The 25,836-nt window shown below is 43.6% G+C and overlaps 2 protein-coding genes across 6 annotated transcripts in view; both read right to left on the bottom strand.

Moving 5' to 3' along the window:
- The window catches only part of dhrsx (dehydrogenase/reductase (SDR family) X-linked), a 259,767-nt gene that overhangs the window by 227,602 nt on the left and 6,329 nt on the right, over positions 1–25,836 (bottom strand). The window lies entirely within an intron of this gene.
- LOC137371147 (E3 SUMO-protein ligase ZBED1-like) overlaps positions 2,180–25,836 on the bottom strand; it is a 137,662-nt gene continuing 114,005 nt past the window's right edge. For 2 of the 5 annotated variants that reach the window (XM_068033174.1, XM_068033170.1), the window contains exon 2: positions 2,180–5,361. In XM_068033174.1, the coding sequence (XP_067889275.1) occupies positions 3,318–5,309 (1,992 nt within the window). In that variant the 5' untranslated portion in view covers positions 5,310–5,361 and the 3' untranslated portion in view covers positions 2,180–3,317. Of the gene's footprint in view, positions 5,362–9,552; positions 9,603–10,428; positions 10,539–25,836 lie in introns of all 5 variants that reach the window. The other 3 variants (XM_068033171.1, XM_068033173.1, XM_068033172.1) reach the window with 3 other exon arrangements.

The raw sequence follows: 25,836 nt of genomic DNA, 5'->3' as shown, positions 1-25,836 counted from the left end.
ACACACTGCTGCCCCTGTGCATCAGTGGTGGAGTGAATGTTTAAGACGGTAAGTGAGGTGCCAATCAAGCAGGCTGTTTTGGTCTGGATGGTGTCGAGCTTCTTGAGTGTTGTTAGAGCTGCACTAATCCAGGCAAGTGAAAAGTATTCCATCAAACTCCTGACTTGTGCCTTGCAGATGGTGGACAGGCTTCGGGGAGTTAGGAGGTGGGTTACTCGCCGCCGAATTCCCAGCCTCTGACCTGCTGTTGTAGCCGCAGTACTTATATGGCTGGTCCAGTTCAATTTCTGGTCAATGGTAACCCCCAGATGTTGATAGTGGGTGTACCTGTCCCACACAGACTGCTGCGGTTGAAGGAGGCGGCTCACCACCACCTTCTCAAAGGCAATTAGGGATAGGCAATAAATGCTGGCTTAGCCAGCGACGCCCACGTCCCCTGAACGAATTTTTTTTAAAATCAGTGATGGTAATGCCACTGAATGTTAAGGGGAGATGGTTGGATTCTCGCTTGTTGGAGATGGTCATTGCTTGGCACTTGTGTGGCGCAAATGTAACTTGCCACTTCTCAGCCCAAGGAACCTGCAAGGAACAAATCAGAAGTGGAATGTTCTCCACTTGCCTGAATGGATGCAATTGCAACACTCAAGAGCATGAACACTATACAGCAATGCACTCTGCCTGATTGGCATCTCATCCATTGGCCTAAACATACCGTGGTTGCAGTGTGCACGATCTACGGGTTACTATCACTGCAGCAACTCACCAATGCTGCTTCAGCACTATCTACCAAACTCTCAACTTCCATCACCTAGAAAAGAGAACAGTAGCAGGTTCATGGGAATGCCATTACTTCCCAAGTCATCTTCAAGTCACACACCACCCCCGACTTGGACATATATCACTACTCCTTTGCTGTCATTCCTTCAAAATTCTGGAACTCACTACCCAACACCATTGCAGGAGCAACTTCACCACACAGATTGCATTGGCTCAAGACCCAGTACCAACTTTTCAAGACAGCCAGGGTTAGACAATAAATGCTGTCCTTACCAGTGACACCCACATCCCAAGAATGAATCAAAATGATTTGCACCTGGATCCAGAGATACTGAATACCACCTTGTGTCACTGCATGGAACAGTATTTTTTCATCAAGTAGCACAGGGCCAATCTTTATCTCTCAACCAACATCACTAAAACAGATGATCTGGTCATTATTACATTGTTGCTTGTGGGAGTGCGTTTGTAAAAATACTTCACAACCTGACATCATAATGCAAATTGAGATTTTTTTTAATCTCCTTTATTGTGGCACAAGCAAATGCAAAAACATTTGGCATATCTGCTTAGCAACTTCAGATAATGAATGCATTCTGATGGTTATCCTGGATTTTTAAGCTTGAAGAAAGTAAAACTGTATTTCCCAAATGATGTCTAAAATCATGATCTGGGGTTTCAGATGCTTATTTAAACTGCATGAGCTTCAATGCCCGTGCAATTTTACGGGCAAGAATACGCTCCTTTGTCAATACACCATTTCAGCAAGGAACACCAGCTTGGTCAGTCCAGCATGAGTCTGGGGTTACAACCATTGTCGCTGTAATATTTGTGTTAAAAATTGAAATACAAAAATACATCAGTTCCGCTGCACAACTTGCTTCGGTGCTAACTGGTCAATCCTAACTGTGCAGTGTAACTCAAGTATGATGTTAAAGGTGCTATATCAATGCCTGTTGTTGAGACACAGTATAACTGCAGCTAACCATGAAATGTTGAACTTAAAGTTTTGAATATTTTTAGTATAAAGAGCTGACGAGGAGGAGAAGCAGGACCTCAACATCAAAATGACACTGATGTTTAGGTACTGATACGAATAGAATTAACCCATGTGTGCAAAAACCTCCTTTGCCCAGCCAGAGAAAGAGTGCAGGAGCAGGTCACATAAATCCAGTGGCTCTGAATAGTAACTGGGCTTTAATATAATGCTACCCTAGTTATTTTGCACAATTGGAAATGTGGCTTACATGCTGTGAAACAGCAGTAGCTGCTAAACAACTGCGCTAAGAACCATACATAGTAGAGACGAGACAATATACATTATTGCATAGTCACTGTGGCAAGACATCACAAGACATAGATTTCAATTCGTGCACCCTTTAAATAATGAGCAATGCAACAATAGAGTGTATTTAAAGTTTATTTTATACAATCCTTCATGGAGTTACTTCCTTAAATATTCAAACAAGCTTTTCCCCCCGTTGAGTGTCAGCATTTAACCCGACAAATACTGAGCATTCTTTGCAACCCACACAGCTTATGTACAGCTATCTCCAAGAAGTTATCTGTAACAATAGTTTCCCATAAAAACTGACATGGCAGCACAGTTCAGAAAATCATAGAATATTATTCAATTCATCTTTACTGTAGGAACTAAAATTGATAAACCTGTATAAAACACTGGTTCAGCCTTAACTGGAGTACTGTATCCAGTTCTGGGCACCACACTTTGGAGGGTGCAGAAAAGATTCACAAGAATGGTTCCAGGGATGAGGGACTTCAATTATGTGGATAGTTGGGAGAAGCTGGGGCTGTTCTCCTCAAAGAGAAGATTAAGGGGAGACTTGATAGAGGTGTTCAAAATCATGACAGGTCAAGTCAGAGTTGATTCGAGAAACTGTTCCCATTGGTCAAAGGATCCAGAACCAGTGGGCACTGATTTAAGGTGATTGACAAAAGAAGGAAAATCTTTTTTTAAGCAGCGAGTGGTTAGGAACTGGAATGCACTGCCTGAGAGTGTGGTGGAGGCAGGTTCAATCGAGGCCTTCAAAAGGGAATTGGATAATTATAAGAGAAAAAAATAGCTAAGCTGCTCTTGGAGAGCCGGCATGGGCACAACGGGCTGAATAGCCTCCTTCTATGCTGTAACCATTCTATGATTCTTACTGCAGCTTCATTTTGGTAGTGAAATAATGCTAATTCTCTGTCACATTCTCGACTGCAGAAAAAAAAATGACATCAATCCTAGCAACCTAGGTTTCTTAAATCAATTGCCTTTTGAACCAGTACAGCTGTCGTCTATTGTATTTTACTGTTTCAATAATGTCCCTTATATCATAAATTCACAGTCACAGTTTTGGAATCGGCTGCAAGAACAAAATATAACTTGTCTGATTCAGACAGTCAATCCAACAAAAAGAAATCAAAATTCTTTTATTTCAAATCGATAGCAAATCATAACTGGGATTACCCTTCTGTTCCTTTCTTTTCACCACTGAATGTGGTCATTTATCCCTCCAATTTCTTTGTTACTCCAGTTCTCACTCGTACTCGTCATCCGCAACTACCTCCCTATCGACTCGCGTATTCTCGTAAAGGAACAGGAGCCGATCGACCTCAGCTGGGGCCAGCTGGTTTCGCTTGGCGTTCACCAAGTTCCCTGCTGCACTGAACAGGCGTTCTGAAGGGATGCTGGTGGCCGGAATACACCAGTACTTCTGCAGCAGTTTTCTCAGGGTGGGAAATAAAGCCACCCGGTCAGACCACCAGATGAGCGGATCTTCACCCAGTTCCAGCACCTTCTGCGATTTGAAGTTGTTCAGTTCTTCCACAACCTGAGCATGCCACCCATCTTGGCCTTCATCGCTGCTGCCTGCCTGCCCGAAGATTTCTGCCAGCATGAAGTTGATGCTTCCAGTACTGTAGGGCTGCACCGATACTGCACGTTTTTTCAGCGGCGGCTCCTCAAGGGCAAAGCACCCCTCTGCTCTAGCAATGCTCTCCTTGCCCTTCTCCAAGAGATCGGTGGCTTCCTCCAGGATCTTGTTCTCCACCTGCTTTTGCTGTGTGGCTGAAAGGAATGGGACTCTCTTGTACCTTGGATCGAGAAACGTCGCGGAGTGGAGAAACAGCTCCAGCTCCGGGGATAACTGGTACACTTCGCATAATTCTTTGGCGATGGTCTCCTTCACAGCACTGAGCACGTGAGAGTCCGAATCATCAACTTTCAGCGTCGAGTTCAACAGGACATGCAGGAGAGGTTTGACCATACTAATGATTGGGTACTTCGATCTGCCCATCATCTCAGTAGCTTGTTGAAATGGCTGCAGCAATTCCACCAGTCCTTCTATGGTACGCCATTCACTGGCTTCTGGCATCAATTGGTAATTCATGCTGTCCTCAAACAGCACAGCAGCAATCGCAGTTTGTTGCTCCCTCAGCCGCTGTAGCATGGACAGGGTCGTCCCCCAAGTACGACAGTCAGTGACCAGTTGGTGCTGTAACAAATACTGCTGCTTCTGTTTCTCCCGTAACATATAGGCTGCCCTCGGTGTCACTTTGAAGTACTCGACCAGTTTATTGCACTTCAGAAGAAGTGTGCAGAGTTTCGGGAGTTGGAGAGCTCGGTTTATCCCCAGGTTGATTGCGTGACCGAAACACGGCATGTGCACAGGGAGATTCAGAAGGGAGCAGGCATTTACCACATTCTCACTGCTGTTGCTGGTTGTGGCACCCAACACATTTTTGCTGATTCCCCATTCTCTGAAGGACTCGACGAGGGCATGAGCCAAGTTCTCTGTAGTATACTCATCCGCCACTTCGAACGTGGCAAGACACTTGGAAGTGAACCTTAGGGTGTTGGCGCTGCTGCCCGTGCCACTTAAGAAGTGGGCAGTCAAAGACATGCAGCATCGGTTTCGACCCTGTGCCGTCCACAGGTCGGCAGTCACACCACACCATGGTGCCGCAGCCAACTCCTTCTCCACAGCAGACCGAATAATATGGTAACGCTCCGGGATGGCTTTGGTCGAGAAATACGTCCTGCTGGGGAGCTCATATCTTGGGTCAGCCATTTTAAGTAGCTTTTTGAAAGTCTGCTCTTCTACCACAGAGACAGGATACAGCCCTTCGCAGATGAAGTTGGTAACCAGAGAAGTCAATTCTTGATGCCGTTTACTGTCTTGGCTATAGCAGGTCTTGAAGATTGCGTCTTGGTTGCTCAGATACGTGCCTTCGGATTCAGATTTCAAAAAGTTGGATGTGAACGGTTCCCTTGCTTGCTCAGCGTTGCTCTTGACAACTTGGTGGAATTCACTAGGGTGATTCTTCTCAAGGTGGTAAGCAAGGTTGGAGGTGTTTCCCGAATAAGCAATTTGAGCCCTGCAAACTCTGCAGTAGATCTTCTTCCACTGCAGTATGCATCCTTCAGCATCAGTGTCAAACCCAAAGTACTTCCAAACTTTACTTTTTGCTCTTGGGTGAGAGACCAGCTTTAGGTCAGAGGTAGAGCCTTCCGGGGTCTTGTGCTCCATGGCTCCTCGGTCTCAATTCGACACATGGAGCCTTCATCCATTTAATGTCAACCTGCCAACCAAAGAGAAGAGGCAATATGACAATCAGTTGTTTTTTTAAAAAAAGAACACTACATTTCAACAATTTACAGACTGTGGTTGAACAGTAATAACGTACCTGATCAATTGCTAAGTAAAAAGAAACGACAATATTGCAAAATGCAAAGGTAGGGCAACTCAAAAGGATGACTCGTGAACTGACGCGTTGACAAACAAACCGGATTTTCCAAGCAAGCATGCCGACTGATGCGTTAAGACAGGCATACAATGCAAAACCTGAAATGTTTAACATATGGACAGGGTTGCATACTGTTTACACACTGGTAGCTATTATCCTTGCCAGCAGCAAGATGCCAAGACTGTCACTGAAGATCTCCACACTCAAAGCCTTTGCATTTATAAAGGGAAATGAGTGGCTTTCCATCCCAACAACTTCTCAAGATTAATAATAGTTTCTGTTCAAAATTTTAACTCCTGCTTGATAGGCAGAAAAGACCGATTGAGGTTCATAGCCTGATGTTCTCGGCCTAGACGCACAAAAGATCAGCAGCTACTTGGACACGAGAAAAAGGGGTAGTGGCCATCGTACCTCAGTATGAATACATTGTCTTCAAAAGAAAGGTGAAAATCTGGAGGGTTATAAAAGCTATGTTATTGGCCTACCCCTCCAAAAGTAGAAGACTTGCTTTGCATTGGAGTAATTACTTTTTCGGACAATTCAAACAGGGTGACTGAGCTCAGTCACAAACACCCTGTATAGCCTAGTGAAGTCATTGCACTCTCACTGCCTTGTTATGGGCCTCTTCACCAGCAACTGAGCAAGACAGTATGCCCATGTGATAAAGTTGCTAACCACAACTTGAAAACAAGCAGTTGTTTAAATGCAGAGCTGGTTGTACAGACAGGGCCTGACAATATAAGCAAGGTGGTTTTGACAGAAGCTGCAGTCGGGATTGCAGCCCTGCAATGCAAATGCTACATTAGTGATGCCAGCTTTATATGCATGAGCTTGCTAAATGCACTGCTTCAACAAAGAGAAACAAATAGCAAGTCATACGGTTAATGGCACAGTTGGTGCCATAATAATTGATGTTTATGTAGAATGACATTGAATATACAGCACAGAACAGGCCATTCGGCCCAAACAATCTAATCTACCGAACATGCTGGTATTTATACTCTACATTAGTCTCCTCCCACTTTATCTACCTAACCTCAGCCCTTCAGCACATTTTTCTACTCCTTTTTTCTCTCATGTGCTTGTCTAGTTTAATTTTGAAAGCATCTAAGCCATTTGCCTCAACTACTTCAACAAATACAAAAGCAAATTACTGGGATGCTGGAAATACTCAGCAGGGTCCCGATGAAAGGTCAGTGACCTGAAACATCAACTCGGTTTCTCTCTCCACTGATGCTGCCAAACCTGCTGAGTATTTGCAGCATTTTAGAGTCATAGAGTCATGTTTTTATGCCTCAACTACTTCCCAAGGTAGCAAGTTTCACACTCTTAACAACTCAGATGCTAAACCTTTAAGTTGCATTTAACAAATCCAACACCTATTTCAGCAGAAGCTTCAGCCACCACATACTCATTTTGTGTGCTGATACTTGAAGCAATGAGTTCTGACGGCGACATGGTGGAAGCGTGCTGCTGGGTCTGCCTGACCAGGGAAGATGCATCACCACATGGGTGGAAAAGGCAAGAACAGTGAAAGGTTTCTGGATAAATGACAGTACCTCAACAGATACTAGTTCTGCTCTCTCACACCAACTTGCCAGGGTTCTAAACTCCTTGCCAGTAGTTTTTAGTTTAGTTTAGTTTAGAGATACAGCACTGAAACAGGCCCTTCGGCCCACCGAGTCTGTGCCGACCATCAACCACCCATTTTTTATACTAATCCTACACTAATCCCATATTCCTACCACATCCCCACCTGTCCCTATATTTCCCTACCACCTACCTATACTAGTGGCAATTAATAACGGCCAATTTACCTACCAACCTGCAAGACTCTTGGCTTGTGGGAGGAAACCGGAGCACCCGGAGAAAACCCACAGGAGTTGTGAGGCTGCGGTGCTAACCACTGCGCCACCCTTGCGCCACTGTGCCGCCCTTCTTGGAGATAAAAACCACACCAAACAATTTTCAAGTTCTTCAGGTCACTCCTCCTGATAGCTCAGCGGTTACCAGTTCATACAAACCAGGTGGATTCTAAGTTCAGTCTCAGCATGAGATCTTAGCTGATCTCACTGAGGGTGCTACAAGGAGTCCAATCAATGTTCCTGGGGCTAGCTGGGGTGAGGAGGCAATTCAGCCAGGTTTCTTTGCTCTGATTGTGATCCGGTGACCTCTGTTGGGTGCGGAAAGGATGTTTCCTCTTGTGTGAGAATCTAGAACAAAGGGTCACTGTTTAAAAATAAGGGGTTGCCCATTTAAGACAGATGAGGAGAATTTTTTTCTCTCAGATGGTCATGAGTCTTTGGAATTCTTCCTCAGAAGGTGATGGAAGCACAGTCTTTGAATATTTTTAAGGCAGAAGTACTTGATAAGTAAGGGAGTGAAAGGTTACTGGGGGTCGGCGGGAATGTGGAGTTGAGGTTACAATCAGATCAGCCATGATCTTGTCGAATGGCGCAGCAGGCTCGAGGGGCCGAGTGGCCTACTCCTGCTCATAATTTGTATGTTTGTTCGTATGCTGTAAATGGCATGTCGAGAGATGTTCAGGGAGGACAAAATTAGGCTTGGTTGTGATACATTCTACCTGAGATTAGCCCACACTGCCCTAGGTGAGATATGAAGGCCAGACAACTGGGCAAGCTGCAAGAGGGCAGTTGCCATATGTCGAATGGTAAACCAGCAGAAGTATGCAGGAGATGAAGGAGGAAAATCAGAGGGAACACAGGAACAGAAGGCTATTGAGCCCCTCAAGCTTGTTCTACCACTCCATATAATAATGGCTGATCTGCAACATAACTCTATATGCCTGTCTTTGCTCCACATCTAATACCTTTGGTTAACAGAAATTTATCAATCTCAGATTTAAGATTAACAATTGACCCAACATCAACTGCTATTTGCAGAAGAGAATTCCAAACTTTTACTAGGGTTTCCTAACTTCACTCCTGAAAGGTCTAGTTCTAATTTACAGACTATCTATCTAGATTCCCATCCAGCAGAACTAGCTTCTCACTATCCTATCAGTTCCTCGCAATATTTTGAAAACTTCCATCAAATCACCACTTAATCTTCCAAATTTCAGGGAAAACAACCCTAATTTGTGCAATCTCTCTTCATAATCTAACCCTTGGAGGCCAGGTATCATTCAAGTAAATTTATGCTGCACTCCCTCCAAGACTAATATATCTTTAAGGTGTGGTGCCCAGAATTGCTCGCAGTGCTCCAGATGTGGTCTAATAGGGCTTTACACAGCTGAAGGATGGCTTCTAACTCCTTGTATTCTAATTCCTTAAATATTAAGGGCAGCACCGCAGCCTCACAGCTCCAGCGACCCGGGTTCAGTTCTGGGTACTGCCTGTGCGGAGTTTGCAAGTTCTCCCTGTGACCGTGTGGGTTTTCGCCAGGTGCTCCGGTTTCCTCCCACAGCCAAAGACTTGCAGGTTGATAGGTAAATTGGCCATTATAAATTGCCACTAGTGTAGGTAGGTGGTAGGGGAATTGAGGGAAGGTGGGGATGTGGTAGGAATATGGGATTAATGTAGGATTAATGGGTGGTTGATGGTTGGCACAGACTCGGTGGGCCGAAGGGCCTGTTTCAGTGCTGTATCTCTAAATAAAAATAAATAAAGGCCGGCATTCCATTAGCCTTTTAGACTACTTTTCATACCTGTCAATGACAGAAGAACAAAAAAGTTTTTTTTTTTAAAGTAGTTCATGGTGACGATTAAAATATGCCCCTAACTTTAAGAATTTCCCCTTTATAAGGCAGAGTGAGCATGTTTTTCCATGTTAACAGAGTTATGACACACTCGATTGCAATCCCTTCAGTAAATCTTGATGTTTCTGCTTAACATTCTTAGTAAATTGATGGACCAGAAATGTAATTTGTCATTTCAATGTTAACTGTCCACACGCCATTTAACATCAGATTAGGCGTAGATTATTTCTGTGTTGACCTTTGAATAACACACAAAATCGGCTTATTGTCATTGGTCTGCACTAAAGATTAAAAGAAAGGACGAATACCTGAGCTCCAAGATTGTACAGCACCGTCCTTTTAATGCAATTCACAGGGCCTGTTCCAGAAAGAGATCATCAAGAGCGATACAGAAAAAGGTGTCTTGTCATTATGGAGCTTATTATAGAGTCTCATTCTTAAAATTTCCCCATTAAACAGGAGCCATAAAGTAACACTGCAGCACAACATATTCTGTATTGTCACTGGAGGGAGGGGTTACTATCCACTACTGCATTTAAATTCACTTGTAAAATTTCTGTGTTAAATCAGTCTACAGTCATTAATCAGCTTATAATAAACAACTGTGTTAAAATAACAAGCAGCAATTTTACACAACTACATTAATCAGAGTGTTACCAGAGAAAACTATATCCCAAAGTTTATCTAACACCAGTCAAATTCCCGCAGTGATCCATACAGGGAGTCAAGACCAAGTACAATGTTCAAGTGAAGTGCAATTAGCTATCAAAGGATGGCAGTACCAGGATATCGAGACGCAAGTCAGTCCCCAATTTTTTTTATTTTTTTTTAAAGTCATTCATTCTGCCTTGATTTTAATATAATGCTTTGATTAACTATAGCTAACTGGCAAAACTTAGAATAACTTGGGAGGCAGAGAAGCAGAGTTGATTGGAACATAGGAAGAAGTAGGAGATGGGAAACAGAGCTACAATTGCATTGGTGCAAGGATGGAAATGCAGCATAACATATATGTAGGAGGTTTCAATTATAAATATGGACATTGGAATTTAGAATAGAAATACCTAAAGCAAAAGCGTGACAACAGAAAGTAAGCATCTGTAGGCAAGAGCGTGCATGCAGATAAGATTTTTAATACTTTATAGAATGGTGGAATACATTATAGACAAAAAGAGGCACTTAACCCAATCAATTCTGTGTAGAACATTCTTTATTCAGCGTCTCAAATTTTTTGCAGCACTGCCAAAGCCATAGCAAGATCTGTAACTTCACCCTAGCGTCATATAGGCAAAATCTATCAATATAAAATAAATAACATCAGAAGTAGATTTTTATCTTCAGTTAAGCGCAGTGCACAAAACTTCACACATTGATCATTCCATTTACTGAACTCCTAGTGGCAAAACTGTTTAGTCTCATAGTGAGGGACAAGCATTCTGCAGACCATATACAGCGAAACTGGGCAATGTCAGATGTAAAAGCACATTCACTACAGAAGCAATTTTTTTGAACAATTAAACATTTTAAGACAGATTTCGAAACATGCTGTGAATCTTTCTTGCAAGGTTGTTGAAGCCATTTTTGCAACAGGTAAAGCCCAGCAACAGCAGTTAAAGTGTTAGCCATACTTCTTTTCTCCACAGTATTTGTAGTTGGTTTCGCCACACCACAGCACAGTGAATAAAAACAAAGAGGCAAAGGGCCATGTGGCCTATCAAGCCACTTCCGTAGATATATTACCCAATCATGCATTTTACTTAGAATGTACAGCACAGAAACAGGTCATTCCGTCCAACTGAACTATGGTCAATGCTTTTATTCCACAAGATCCTTCTCCCACCCTACTACGTCTAATCCTTTCAGCATTTTATTACCCACCCCTCCGCCAATCAAATCCAAAAGACTAAGCTCCTGCCCATACCTCCCATGGAAAAAATAAGCACTACTAGTAATAGAGAAAAAGATTATTGAAGACAAACGTCACCCTTACAGTCAGAAACAGGGGAAATTATAATGGGGAACAAAGAAATGGCAGAACAATTAAACATATACTTTGGTTCTGTCTTCACAAAGGAGGACACAAATAACCTCCCAGAAATGTTAGGGAACCAAGGGTCTAATGACAGGGAGGAACTGAAGGAAATCAGTATTAGTAAAACAAATAGTGCTGGGGAAACTAATGGAGTTAAAGGCTGACAAATCCCAGGGCCTGATAATCTACATCCAGAGTACTGAAAGTGGCTGCCCTGGAAATAGCGGATGCGTTTGTGGTCATCTTCCAAAATTCTATAGACTCTGGAGTAGTTCCGACAGATTGGAGGGTGGCAAATGTAACCCCACTATTTAAAAAAGGAGGGAGAAAAAACAGGGAACTACAGACCAGTGAGCCTTACATCAATACTGGGGAAAATGCTAGATTCTATTATAAAGAATGTGATAGCCGAACACCTGGAAAACATAAAGGGCATTGGGCAAAGTCAGCATGGGTTTACGAAAAGGAAATCATGCTTAACAAATCGACTGGAGTTTTTTGAGGATGTAACTAGTAGAATAGATAAGGGAGAACCAGTTAATGTGGTGTATTTGAGTTTTCAGAAAGCTTTTGATAAGGTCCCACATAAGAGGTTAGTGTGCAAAATTAAAGCACATGGGATTGGGGGCAATATACTGGCATGGATTGAGAATTGGTTGACAGACAGGAAACAGTAGGAACTCAGTGGGATAACTAAAATAGTCTAGCACCTTTTTTGCAAACAATATCTGAAAGAGACTTGAAAGGAAACAAAAAACTTACATGCATTAATTTTCAGTTTCCAAAAATCAATGATCTAAGGACATAAGAAATAGGAGGTGCAGCCAGCCACATGGAACCTGTCAAAATGATCATGGTTGAACTTCTACACCGACTTCACTTTACCGCTCTATCCCCAAACCTCCATACAAAAGCAAAATACTGCAGATGCTGGCAAAAGGTCATCGACTGAAACGTTAACTCCTTTTCTCTCTCCGCAGATGCTGCCTAACCTGAGTATTTCCAGCATTTTCTGTTCTTATTCCAAACCCCCTATATTTGGCTTAACCCCCAAACAAATGACGACAAAACGTCTGCATTGATTGCAACAAATAGATGCAGATCTCACAAAGTGGCCTCGTGCATCAACTTAAAAAGGCCAATATGTATGCTATTTGCATATTATTAACTATATGGCCCCCCCTGATGGGAGTAAACACACTGCAAGGTCTCACTTGTAATGCTTTTGTTATTCTTTGATAAAATATTCAGGAGAATCTGAAAATAAAAGCAACTAGTTATTATCACATATGACATAGGCCACATGCAAGTTGATCTGATTGGCAATCTTAGTACTTTTTAAAAAAAAGACTTTACCGTATGAAAGTTAAGCACGCTAGCCGATCAAGCACATCAGGTCATCTTAGTTTGTTAAAACGCTATATAAATACAAGTTGTTGTTGATTTGCAATAGGATGACCACTAACCCAAATTCGTGGCAGCCAGTGTTGGTGTCACGATGACCATTGTATTAAATTTGTTTAATAATGAAACAAAAAACCGACAGCACGATTGGTTTATAAAAAATACTTTCTCCCCATTATTCTACCCTCTTACCGATGTACACGTGATATACTGTAAACCATGTCTTCCCCAGACAAAGCTGGTTATTGCTCAAGTAGATAGTGTAGGGGAGTCAGCTTGCTGACTGGATCAATGAGACAAGGTTTAGGTGAAAATGGACTCCAAAGGCTTGGGATTTAGAAGCCAATTTTTCTTTGTTTGCTCCTGGATCCCATTTCAAAATGAATGGTGAAGCTACAGGGGTCCCAAACAAGAAGCATTTAAATGTTTTATTAAAGAATAATGGCACAGCAGATTTATAATTCAATACAAACAGAAGCAAAGTTAAAATATCAGAAATAGGAGAAGGGGGAAGAATCGAAAAATAGCCTTGCATTTAAAAAGAACGTTATGGTATCTCAAACAATTTTAAAATGGAATGATCGTTGTTATGTGACAATCATGTGCACAAGATCCCACAAATAGTCATGAGACAAGTGGCCACATAACCTTTGTATGATACTTGTCAGGGACAAATACTGAACAGAGAATTCACTGCTCTTCTTTGAATACCCCCATTGGATCTTTAAACATCCATCTGAACCACCAGACCAGGTGAGCAAAGGCTCAATTTAATGTTTCATCTGTAGGACGACACCTCCAACAGCACTCCTTCAGTACTGCGATGTAGGTTAATCTAAATTAACCCTTGGATTATTATGGCATCTGAGCAACTTTATTACTGTGGGAGTTTGACATCACACTGTGTGAGCTATCTTTAAAAATGGCCAGTCCAAGCAGCACAGAATTTCACAAGCTGGCTCATTTTGTCTGAAGCAACTTGACAATATACAACAAAACTTTCATCCTTCAAAAGACTCCATCACACAGCAACACAAACCAAATGGCAAGTTGCCATCAATTGACATAGCACTTTCACAAGATATCTTATACAGAGATAATTCATACAGAAATTTTACCCATCAGTATATATCAGAATTAATACCAACTATCGCTGCATGAACATCAACCCAGTTTCCAGTTCTATGGGTTGGAGAGGGGAGAAGGACCCTTGCACTTAGTTCAAAAGAGCAACAGTCAACAGAACAACTATAGACAGACAGTGGTGAAAATAATGAAACAGATCTCCCTGGGAAGCAGCAGAGACATATCATGTCGGCTAATTCAAGATGGAAATGGATAGATGTTTGCAGAGACAGCAATTGAGAAATAGATTGTGTATAATATTTTTCAAGCTCCAAAAGCAACAGATCATCTCTTCCTGTTCAGTACATTACAATGTTCTAATGACGTTCATCAAACCCTTGATTAGACTATGGCCATTCAGCATCCTCCAGACAATAGCTAGATGCAATTTTGTTGGGATAAGAAGTTAGCATATTTTGATCGTTGTGGTTTATTTTATTGCAGAATGGATACTTTGAATTGTTTCAAATTCATTTAGATTATCACCTGATTGTCAATCCTCCATCTGGCTCTAGCCCCCAAACTCTCCACAAAAATCATCTTTTATCAATAGTGCTGCAGTAATTGCACCTTTGAACTTTTCTTGCTTGCTTCACCTAGATGCCCACGTTTATTCTCTTATCCCAGCAAAACCACTATATCGAGAACAAGACTCAGTGCACATCTCCTACTCTAATACAATCAGTTTCCATGGATGTCAAAACTGTTTGTTCAATCTTTCCTTCCAGCTCTCAAAAAACCTGCAACCTCCACATGTCACACCTCCTTCATCTTACTTCTTGCCACCAACTCCAAATTTGGTGAAGTTAGCAGTTTTCTGAATATACCAAGCCAGAAACACAGCAGGTAATTCTGCTTCCGTACTTCCGTCCAAAGCCCTTACTGAAAACATAGCCAAGAGATCAACTCTTCCAGAGCAGAGAGGCACAAAGAGAAATGAGATCCAATAGTCCTCACTGACATGCACACACCAGAAAGCAGTGCACTGTACATCAGATAATAACAAGTCAATTGGGATCCAAAACAAAGGCACATGACAACAAAGTAAGCATGGGGGCAGCTTTAATCTTGCACAAAACCACAAACATCTAAAACTATGTGTCAGTAAGAAACTGCCTTCACACTTTTACAAAATATACTGGAGGCAGCATGTACCCTCCAGAATATTTCCTGATCATGATGTATGGCTCTTTCAAAGAGTCAGCACAGACACGTTAGGCCGAATGATCTGCTTCTATGCTATATTAGTCTATATAGCACTGGTCATTTAATAACCTTCATTCAGCATTAAACGGCATGAAGTGTATATGCAACTAGCGAAGAAACCAGTAAAAGAATTACAAAGTTCAGAAAATACACCAGGTAGAATCAAAGTCAGTGATATTTCAACACTTGGTCTAAATTTTCATACTAGGCCTATCGACTATGAGAAAGATAACCTGCAGTGTAACTACACGGGAACCCATAGCATCCATTGTTTCCAACTGTCAAATGGGACTGTCACAGGGGGGGAAAAAAACTTTGTCACAGGCAAGAAACACAATGTTTCTTTAATAAAGCCAGAAAATACTGGAAACATCTTGGGAGACCTTTCATCAGAACACGGTGTTTCCAGCATTTTCTGGTTTTATTTCAGATTTTCAGAATCTGCAGTATTTTGCTTTTATTGCAATGTCTCTTGAGCTTTCTTGTATATTATTGGTCTTCATTCCTGTGACAGAAAATAGTACCATACACACAAGAATGAAACTTGGTGACTTTCAATTATTCACCAGTTTCACTTACTTATTACAGCAAGGATTTAGCCCTTCTGAAATTCCATGGAGAGATTACTTTGAGCTGTCTAAAATGACTTTAAAGTATTAGTGATTAGAGTGGTAGCGGTAATTTGAGGTGACAAATGAAGACCAATGTCCAACACAGAAGCACATTAGTTTCAGTGAATTTTTTTTCCTGAGCACATTGTTACCAACACATTAAACAGCCTAATGGCAACAGTGGCAAACAGTGAAGATCATAGCAATCAGCTGTAAGTAGGCTAGAATTGAGAAGTAGGGAAGTTATGCTAAACCTGTATCGAAGCTTGGTTAAACCACACTTACAATACTGCAGTTCTGATCGCCATATTATATTTTTAAAAATAGGGACACTAGAGAGGGTGCAAAGAACATTTACAAGAATGATACCAGAAATGCTTGGGTATACATATTAGGAAAGGATGAACAGGTTGGGCCACTTTTCTCTTGGAAAAAAGCAGCTGAGAAGTGAACTAATTGAGGTTTATAAAATGATGAAAAGTTTTCTGGAGTGGAAACAGAGAGAATGCTTTCACTTGTGGGGGAAGAGCATAACTAGAGGCCATCAATCACAGAATTGTTGCAGCATAGGAGGTAGCCATTCGGCCTGTCTCTCAGAATGAGCAATTCATCTAATGGCATTCCCCACCTTCTCCCCATGGCCCTGCACATTCTTCCTTTTCAAATAATAATCCAATTCTCTCCTAAATTCCTCGATTGAAACTGCTTCCACCACACTCTCAAGCAGTGCATTCCAGATCCTGCCCACTCGCTGAGTGAAAATGTTTTTCATCATGTCACCATTGCTTCTTTTGCCAATTACCTTAAATCTCAATCCTTCCACCAATGGGAACAGTTTTTCCTTATCTACTCTGTTTGGAAACCCTCATGATTTTGAATACCTCTGTCAAATCTCCTCTCAATCTTCTCTTTTCCAAGCAGAAGTCCCAACTTCTCTAATCTATCCACGTAACTGAAGTTCCTCATCCCTGGTGCTATTCTTGTGAATCTTTTCTGCACTCTCTCTAATGCCTTCACATCTTTCTTAAAGTGTGGCATCCAAAACTGAACACAATACTCCAGGTGAGGCCGAACCAGTGTTCTACACAGGTTTAACATAGCTTCCTTGCTTTTGTATTCTATGCCCCTATTAATGAAGCCCCATGAATGCTCTATGAACTGCTCTCTCAACCTGTCGTGCCACCTTTAATGATTTATGCACATATGCACCCAGGTCCCTCTGCTCCTGCACCCTTTATTTTATATTGTCTGTCCACATACTTCCTAACGAAATGAATCACTTCACACTTAAATACATTAAATTTAATCTGCCACTTGTTGATCGATTCCACCAACCAATGTCCTTTTGAAGTTCTACATGATCTTCCTCACAGTTCACAATGTTTCCAAGCGTATCATCTGCAAGTTTTGAAATGGTGCCTTGTACACCAAGGTCTAAGTCATCAATTTATATCAGGAACAGCATGGATCCTAATACTGACCCTTGGAAACTCCACTACAAACCTTCCTCCAGTCCAAAAAACATCCATTAACCACTACTCTCTGTTTCCTGTCACTCGGTCAATTTCATACCCTTGTTGCTATTGTCCCTTTTATTCCATGAGCTAGAACTTTACTCAGAAGTCCGTTTGTGCAGCACTTTATCAAATGCTTTTTGGAAGTCCATGGACACCACATCAATAGCAATACCCTGATCAACCTTCTGTTACCTCATCAAAAAACTTGAGCAAGTTAGTTAAACATGATTTGCCCTTCACAAATATGATAGTCATCAAGAAATCCAATAGGGAATTCAGAAGAAACTTCTTTATTTTTATTTAGAGATACAGAACTGAAACAGGCCCTTCGGCCCACTGAGTCTGTGCCGACCAACAACCACCCATTTATACTAACCCTACAGTGGCGTGAAACAGGGCTGTGTTCTCGCACCTACACTGTTTTTGATCTTCTTCTCCCTGCTGCTCTCAAATGTGTTCAAGTCTTCAGAAGAAGGAATTTTCCTCCACACAAGACCAGGGGACAGGTTGTTCAACCTGGCCCGTCTAAGAGCGAAGACCAAAGTATGGAAAGTCCTCATCAGGGAACTCCTCTTTGCTGACAATGCTGCATTAACATCTCACACTGAAGAGTGTCTGCAGAGACTCATCGACAGGATTGCAGCTGCCTGCAACGAATTTGGCCTAACCATCGGCCTCAAGAAAACGAACATGGGACAGGACGTCAGAAATGCCCTATCCATAAATATCGGCGATGACACTCTGGAAGTGGTTCAAGAGTTCACCTACCTAGGCTCAACTATCACCAGTAACCTGTCTCTCGATGCAGAATTAAACAAGCGCATGGGAAAGGCTTCCTCTGCTATATCCAGACTGGCCAAGAGAGCGTGGGAAAATGGCGCATTGACATGGAACACAAAAGTCCAAGTGTATCAAGCCTGTGTCCTCAGTACCTTGCTCTACGGCAGCAAGGCCTGGACAACGTATGTCAGCCAAGAGCGACGTCTCAATTCATTTCATCTTCGCTGCCTCCGGAGAATCCTTGGCATCAGGTAGCAGGACCGTATCTCCAACACAGAAGTCCTCGAGGCGGTCAACATCCCCAGCATATACACCCTACTAAACCAGCGGCGCCTGAGATGGCTTTGCCATGTGAGCCGCATGGAAGATGGCAGGATCCCCAAGGACACATTGTACAGCGAGCTCGTTACTGGTATCAGACCCACCGGCCGTCCTTGTCTCCGCTTTAAAGACGTCTGCAAACGCGATATGAAGTCCTGTGACACTGATCACAATTCGTGGGAGTCAGTTGTTAGCAATCGCCAGAGCTGGCAGGCAACCATAAAGGCAGGGCTAAAACGTGGCGAGTCGAAGAGACTTAGCAGTTGGCAGGAAAAAAGACAGAAGCGCAAGGAGAGAGCCAACTGTGTAACAGCCCCGACAACCAATTTTATCTGCAGCGCCTGTGGAAGAGTCTGTCACTCTAGAATTGGCCTTTATAGCCACTCCAGGCGCTGCTTCACAAACCACTGACCACCTCCAGGCGCTTACCCATTGTCTCTAGAGACAAGGAGACCAAAGATTTACAGTAATCCCATATTCCCTACCACCTACCTACACTAGGGGCAATTTACAATGGCCAATTTACCTATCACCTGCAAGTCTTTGGAGGTGGGAGGAAACCGGAGCACCCGGCGAAAACCCACGCGGTCACAGTGAGAACTTGCAAACTCCGCACAGGCAGTACCCAGAATTGAACCCAGGTCCCTGGAGCTGTGAAGTTGCGGTGCTAACCACTGCGCCACTGTGCTGCCCAGTTGTGAGAATGTGGAACTCGCGTGGAGTGGTTGAAGCAAATAGTATTGATGCATTTAAGGGGAAGCTGGACAGGCATATGAGGGAGAAGGGAATTGAGGGTTATGATGATTGATTTAGATGGGTGGATGCTCGAGTACAGCATAAACACTGGCATGCACTGATTTGGCCAAATGGCCTGTTTCTGTGCCATATATGCTATGTAAGTACCAGATGGAACTTAATACAGTGAGGTGATGCATTTTGGCAGATGGAATAGGGAGAGACAATATAGACATAATGGCACTGTTTTAAAGAGTGTGCAGAAACAAAGAGACCTTGGGGTCCGTGTGCATAGATCCTTGAAGGCAGCAGGACATATTGAGAGACTAATTAGCAAAGCATATGGGATCTTGGGCTTCATAAGTAGAGGTATTGAGTACAAAAGCAGGGAAGTTATGCTGAACCCCTATAAAGCTCCCACATTCGGCCACAACTAGAATATTGTGCTCAATTCTGGTCACCGCACTTTAGGAAGGATGTGAGGTACCTTGAGAGGGTGAGAAGAAATTTACCAGAATGGTTCTGGAGATGAGGGAATTTAGCTACAAATGGGCGGCACAGTGGCGCAGTGGTTAGCACCGCAGCCTCACAGCTCCAGAGACCCGGGTTCGATTCTGGGTACTGCCTGTGCGGAGTTTGCAAGTTCTCCCTGTTTCTGCGTGGGTTTTCGCCGGGGTGCTCCGGTTTCCTCCCACATCCAAAAACTTGCAGGTGATAGGTAAATTGGGCGTTGTAAATTGCCCCTAGTGTAGGGAGGTGATAGGGAATATGGGATTATTGTAGGGTTAGTATAAATGGGTGGTTGTTGGTCGGCACAAACTCGGTGGGCCGAAGGGCCTGTTTCAGTGCTGTATCTCTAAATAAAAAAAATAAAATAAAGTTAGGTTGAAGAAGCTGGGTTTGAAGGGAGACCTGATAAAGTTGTACATGATTATGGCAGGTTTAGATAAGGCAGACAAAGAAAAACTTTTCTCATCAGCTGACAGTACAAAGACTAGGGGATCTAGATTTAAGGTTCTGGAGTAGGTCGGGGGGTGGGGAAAGGGTGTGAGGAAGAATTTTTACGCAGCAAGTGGTAATGACCTGAAACTGGCTGCCTACGAGGATAGTGGAAGCAGAGACAATAAATGAGTTCAAAAGAAAATTGGATGGGCACTTATGGGAAAAAACCTGCAGGACTCCAGGGAAAGAGCAGGGAATGGGACTGACTGGATTGCTCTACAGAGGCCGAATGACCTCTTCCAATGCTTTAATCAATCTATAACACTTCCATATGCCACTTACATAGGCTACACTGCATGTAATGAATCCACAACCCTGTAACACTGCAAATATGCATCCTTTCATATAAATATGCATATAAATAGGTTTTTAAAAAAATCTAGTATCAAATTCCTAGCTGCAAAGTAATCTTAGGATCCGAGAGACAGTTACAAACTGCTCGGGTTTTGCTCTGCAGCCTTGTATATCATTCCCAAAAGAATTTACTATGCTTTGAAAAATCAACCAGTAATGGATTTTCTAGAGTACAAAAGACCATGCAGGTGATTGAGACATAATCAGTGGAGTTGAACAAGATGTGAATGTCCTATCTTGGTAAGCAGACTGCACATCGGAGAAGCTGAGATTACTGAAGGCAGACAAGAGCGTTGAGCAACAGTCTTTACAGTTACACTTCACATTTCACATCAACACAAAGCCGCTTTGTGTAACGCTGGCATGAACTTGTCCAAATTAAATTCTGGCAAATGATGAGGCTCCACCTTGAGGAGGAAGTCTGGCTTTGCACCAGCTGTACCATAATCATAACAGGTATAAGACAAAGCTTACAATGTGGGATCACCCAGGAACATTTCAAACACATTTTTAAACCAGCATGGAGCCCAATGTCAAACTGCCTCACAGTCAACATTGAGGTTTTACCAAAATTCGGATTCTGGCATGCGGAACGAGAGTCCGCTTGAGCAGACGCAGAAAATGGCCCAGATTTTATAATAATGATGGTGAGGCTAACAGCGCTTGCTGCTATCACAGGGTAAATCTGACAGCAACTTCTGGCGTCCAAGCATGCACAGTTCAACGTGGAAATCCAGAAGCTGCATTCAGAGATATCCTTGCTGATAGAACTGGCACTGAAATCATTGTAATCGCACTAAAGACGAATGGGAAAGGTACAGCTGTTGCATTAAACAGTAACTGAGTTTTTAATGGTGTAATAAATGACTGACTGAACAGCCTCTCTGGCACAGAAAAAAACTATATTACAAGTGTGGAGTCTCATTCCTGAATAAAACTAATGTTGCAGATTTAATAAAAATTAATTTTTAGTTTTCTATTTTTCTCTCATCTCGCTCCCTTAATCCCATGTGTATGTCCCAATCTTTATTTTGCTTCCTGTACAATAACTTAAATGTAATTTATATTTCCTGCTTTTTTACTTCTAGTTTGTAGTCTATGCGTCGCAATGAGAATTCTTCAATCTGATTGTTTGAACAGCCTCCTTGCTGCTTCTTCTGCTCACAGACACCACAGATCCCCTGTAGAGGCTGCCATACTGGATCAAATGCAGGATTGGTAGAAATCTCAACTGTCAAGCCCACAGAAAGTCTCTGAACAACTATTCATGAGGTTAAAAGTGAAAGCTCAGAGCAAAATTCAAGCCAATTATCTCTGTTTTCCTTAGCTCTGAACACAGTGTGAAGCCAGGGGGAATTTGTGTCTGTCAGCCCTACATCACTCTCAGTACCCAACTCTATTTTGCACCTTAACATTAACATCTATATGTTTTCAGATGCCTTCCATGCTTTCTCAATGGAAGAGAAGTTATGAGCAACTATAACTGGTTAGCGCATTTAAAATGATGCCGAACTACAGTCACAGTTTCATAGTCACAGAGTCATTACAGCACAGAAGGAGGCCATTTATCCCATCGAGTCCACAGCAATCCAGTCAATCCCCCACTCTACACCCTTAGCCCTGCAAGCTTAGTTCCCTCAAGAGCCCATCCAATTTCCTTTTGAAATCATTAACCATCTCCACTTCCACCACCCTTGTAGGCAAAGTGTTCAGGTCATTACCACTCTCTGGACAGAAGTTCTTCCTCACATCCTCCCAGCATCTCTTGCCCAAAACTTTAAACCTGTGTCTGCTAGTCCTTGTACCATCAGCTAATGGGAACAGCTTTTCTTCATCTACCTTATCTAAGCCTGTCATAACCTTGTACACTTCTATCAAATCTTCCCGCAATCTCCTTTGCTCCAAGGAGAACAACTCCAGCTTCTCCAACCTAACCTTGTAGCTAAGATTCTTCATACCTGGAACTAGTCTAGTAAATCTCCTCTCACCCTCTCAAGGGCCCTCAAATCCTTCGTAACATATGGTGACCAGAACTGGATGCAACACACTAGCTGTGACCTAATCAGAGCTTTATAAAGGTTCAGCCTAACTTGCCTGCTTTTGTACTCAATACCTCTATGAATGAAGCCCAAGATTCCATATGTTTTGCTAACCACTCTCTCACTAATGTCCTTTAGGGAAGGAAATCTGCTGTCCATACCTGGTCTGGTCTGCAACATCGACTCCAGACCCGCAGCAATGTGGTTGACTCTTACATGCCCTCTGAAATGGCTTAGCAAGCCACTCAGTTGTATCTAACCGCTACAAAGTCAGTAAAAAGGAATGAAACCGTACGGACCACCCGGCATCGACCTAGGCACCAGAAACGACTGCGGCAAACCCAGCCCGGTCGACCCTGCAAAGTCCTCCTTACTAACATCTGGGGGCTTGTGCCAAAGTGGGGAGAGCTGTCCCACAGACTACTCAAGCAACAGCCTGACATAGTCATACTCACAGAATCATACCTTACAGACAATGTCCCAGACACTGCCAACACTATCCCCGGGTTATGCCCTGTCCCACCGGCAGGACAGACCCAGCAGAGGTGGCGGCACAGTGGTACACAGTAGGGAGGGAGTTGCCCTGGGAATCCTCAACATCGACTCCGGACCCCATGAAGTCTCATGGCAGCAGGTCAAACATGGACAAGGAAACCTCCTGCTGATTACCACATACCGCCCTCCCTCAGCTGATGAGTCAGTACTCCTCCATATTGAACACCATTTGGAGGAAGCACTGAGGGTGGAAAGGGTGCAGAATGTACTCTGGGTGGGGGACTTCAACGTCCATCACCAAGAGTGGCTCGGTGGCACCACTACTGACCGAGCTGGCCGAGTCCTAAAGGAATAGCTGCTAAATTGGGTCTGCAGCAGGTGGTGAGGGAACCAACAAGAGGGAAAAACATACTTGACCTCGTCCTCATCAATCTGCCTGCCGCAGATGCTTCTGTCCATGACAGTATTGGTAGGAGTGACCACTGCACAGTCCTTGTGGAGACGAAGTCCTGCCTTCACATTGAGGATACCGTCCATCGTGTTGTGTGGCACCATCACCGTGCTAAATGGGATAGCTTTCGAACAGATCAAGCAGTGAAAAACTGGGCATCCATGAGGCGCTGTGGGCCATCAGCAGCAACAGAATTGTACTCAACCACAATCTGTGACCTCATGGCCCAGCATGTCCCCCCACCCCACCCTACCATTACCATCAAGCCAGGAGACCAACCCTGGTTCAATGAAGAGTGCAGGAAGGCATGTCAGGAGCAGCACCAAGCATACCTCAAAATGAGGTGTCAACCTGGTGAAGCTACAACAGGACTACTTGCGTGCCAAACTGCATAAGCAGCATGCGATAGACAGAGCTAAGCGATCCCATAACCAATGGATCTGATCGAAGCTCTGTAGTCCTGCCACACCCAGCCATGAATGGCAATGGACAATTAAACAACTAACTGGAGGAGGTGGCTCCACAAATATTCCCATCCTCAATGATGGGGGAGCCCAGCACATCAGTGCGAAATATAAGGCAGAAGCATTTGCAACAATCTTCAGCCAGAAGTGCCGGGTTGATGATCCAGCTCCATCTCCTCCTGAAGTCCCCAGCATCGCAGATGTCAGCCTTCAGCCAATTCAACTCACTCCACATGAAATCAAGAAACAACTGAATGCATTGGATACTGCGAAGGCTACGGGCCCTGACAATATTCCAGCAATAGTACTGAAGATCTGTGCTCCAGAACGTGCCATGCCCCTAGCCAAGGTGTTCCAGCACAGCAACAACACTGGCATCTACCCGGCAATGTGGAAAATTGCCCAGGTATGTCCTGTACACAAAAAGCAGGACAAGTCCAACCTGGCCAATTACCACCCCATCAGCCTACTCTCAATAAACAGTAATGTGATGGAAGGTGTCATCAACAGTGCCATCAAGCAGCACTTGCTTAGCAAGAACCTGCTCACTGATGCTCAGTTTGGGTTACGCCAGGGCCACTCAGCTCCTGACCTCATTACAGCCTTGGTTCAAACATGGTCAAGAGCTGAACTCAAGAGGTGAGGTGAGAGTGGCTGCCCTTGACATCAAGGCAGCATTTGACCGAGTATGGCATCAAGGAGCCCTAGCAAAACTGGAGTCAATGGGAATCAGGGGGGGAAACTCTCCGCTGGTTGGAGTCACACCTAGCACAAAGGAAGATGGTTGTGGTTGTTGGAGGTCAATCTTCTGAGCTCCAGGACATCACTGTAGGAGTTCCTCAGGGTAGTGTCCTAGGCCCAACCATCTTCAGCTGTTTCAATGACCTTCCTTCAATCATTAGGTCAGAAATAGGGATGTTAGCTGATGATTGCACAATGTTCAGCACCATTCACGACTCCTCAGATACTGACGCAGTCTGTGTAGAAATGCAGCAAGACCCGGACAATGTCCAGGCTTGGGCTGATGTGTGGCGTGAATGTAACTTGCCACCTAAGTGCCAGCCAATGACCATCTCCAAAAAGAGAGAATCTAACCATCTCCCCTTGACATTCAATGGCATTACCATCGCTGAATTCCCCACTAACAACATCCTAGGGGCTACCACTGACCAGAAACTGAACTGGAGTAGCCATATAAATACCGTGGCTACAAGAGCAGGTCAGAGGGTAGGAATCCTGCGGCGAGTAACTCATCTCCTGACTCCCCAAAGCCTGTCCACCATCTACAAGGCACAAGTCAGGAGTGTGATGGAATACTCTCCACTTGCCTGGATGGGTGCAGCTCCAACAACACTCAAGAAGCTCGACACCATCCAGGACAAAGCAGCCCGCTTGATTGACGCACCATTCACCACCTTCAACATTCACTCCCTCCACCACCGACGCACAGTGGCAGCAGTGTGTTCCATCTACAAGATGCACTGCAGCAACGCACCAAGGCTCCTTCGACAGCACCTTCCAGACCCGCGACCTCTACCAACTAGAAGGACAAGGGCAGCAAATGCATGGGAACACCACCACCTGCAAGTTCCCCTCCAAGTCACACACCATCCTGACTTGGAACTATATCGCCGTTCCTTCACTGTCGCTGGGTCAAAATCCTGGAACTCCCTTCCTAACAGCACTGTGGGTGTACCTACCTCACATGTCCTGCAGCAGTTTGTAAACCGTGGCGCGGAGTCAACTCCCCCTTGGCCCCTTTATTCCCTTCACCCACTTCATCCTGGCCGTCACGTGGGACTAAGTCCTCTTAATTCAAGCTCACGCTGGGTGTTTGGGACATCGGGTTACAAGAGAGCCACCCTCCACCTAATCCACCGGCTACAGTTAATGGTTTAGTACAAAGAGGAGGAAACTCAGTCCTTTCTTTAATTATTACTTTACTTTATTCACGTTGTTGTACAATGGAAGAATAAGGCTTATACACTTGGTTAGACAAAAGCATGCAACTCAAACTGGGTTATACAGCTAATAACAAAGCTAACTAGAATTGATA

This window comes from Heterodontus francisci, chromosome 6 (genome assembly GCF_036365525.1).
Source record: "Heterodontus francisci isolate sHetFra1 chromosome 6, sHetFra1.hap1, whole genome shotgun sequence".
NCBI classification, from domain to species: domain Eukaryota; kingdom Metazoa; phylum Chordata; class Chondrichthyes; order Heterodontiformes; family Heterodontidae; genus Heterodontus; species Heterodontus francisci.
This window is presented reverse-complemented; position numbering and strand designations above follow the sequence as displayed.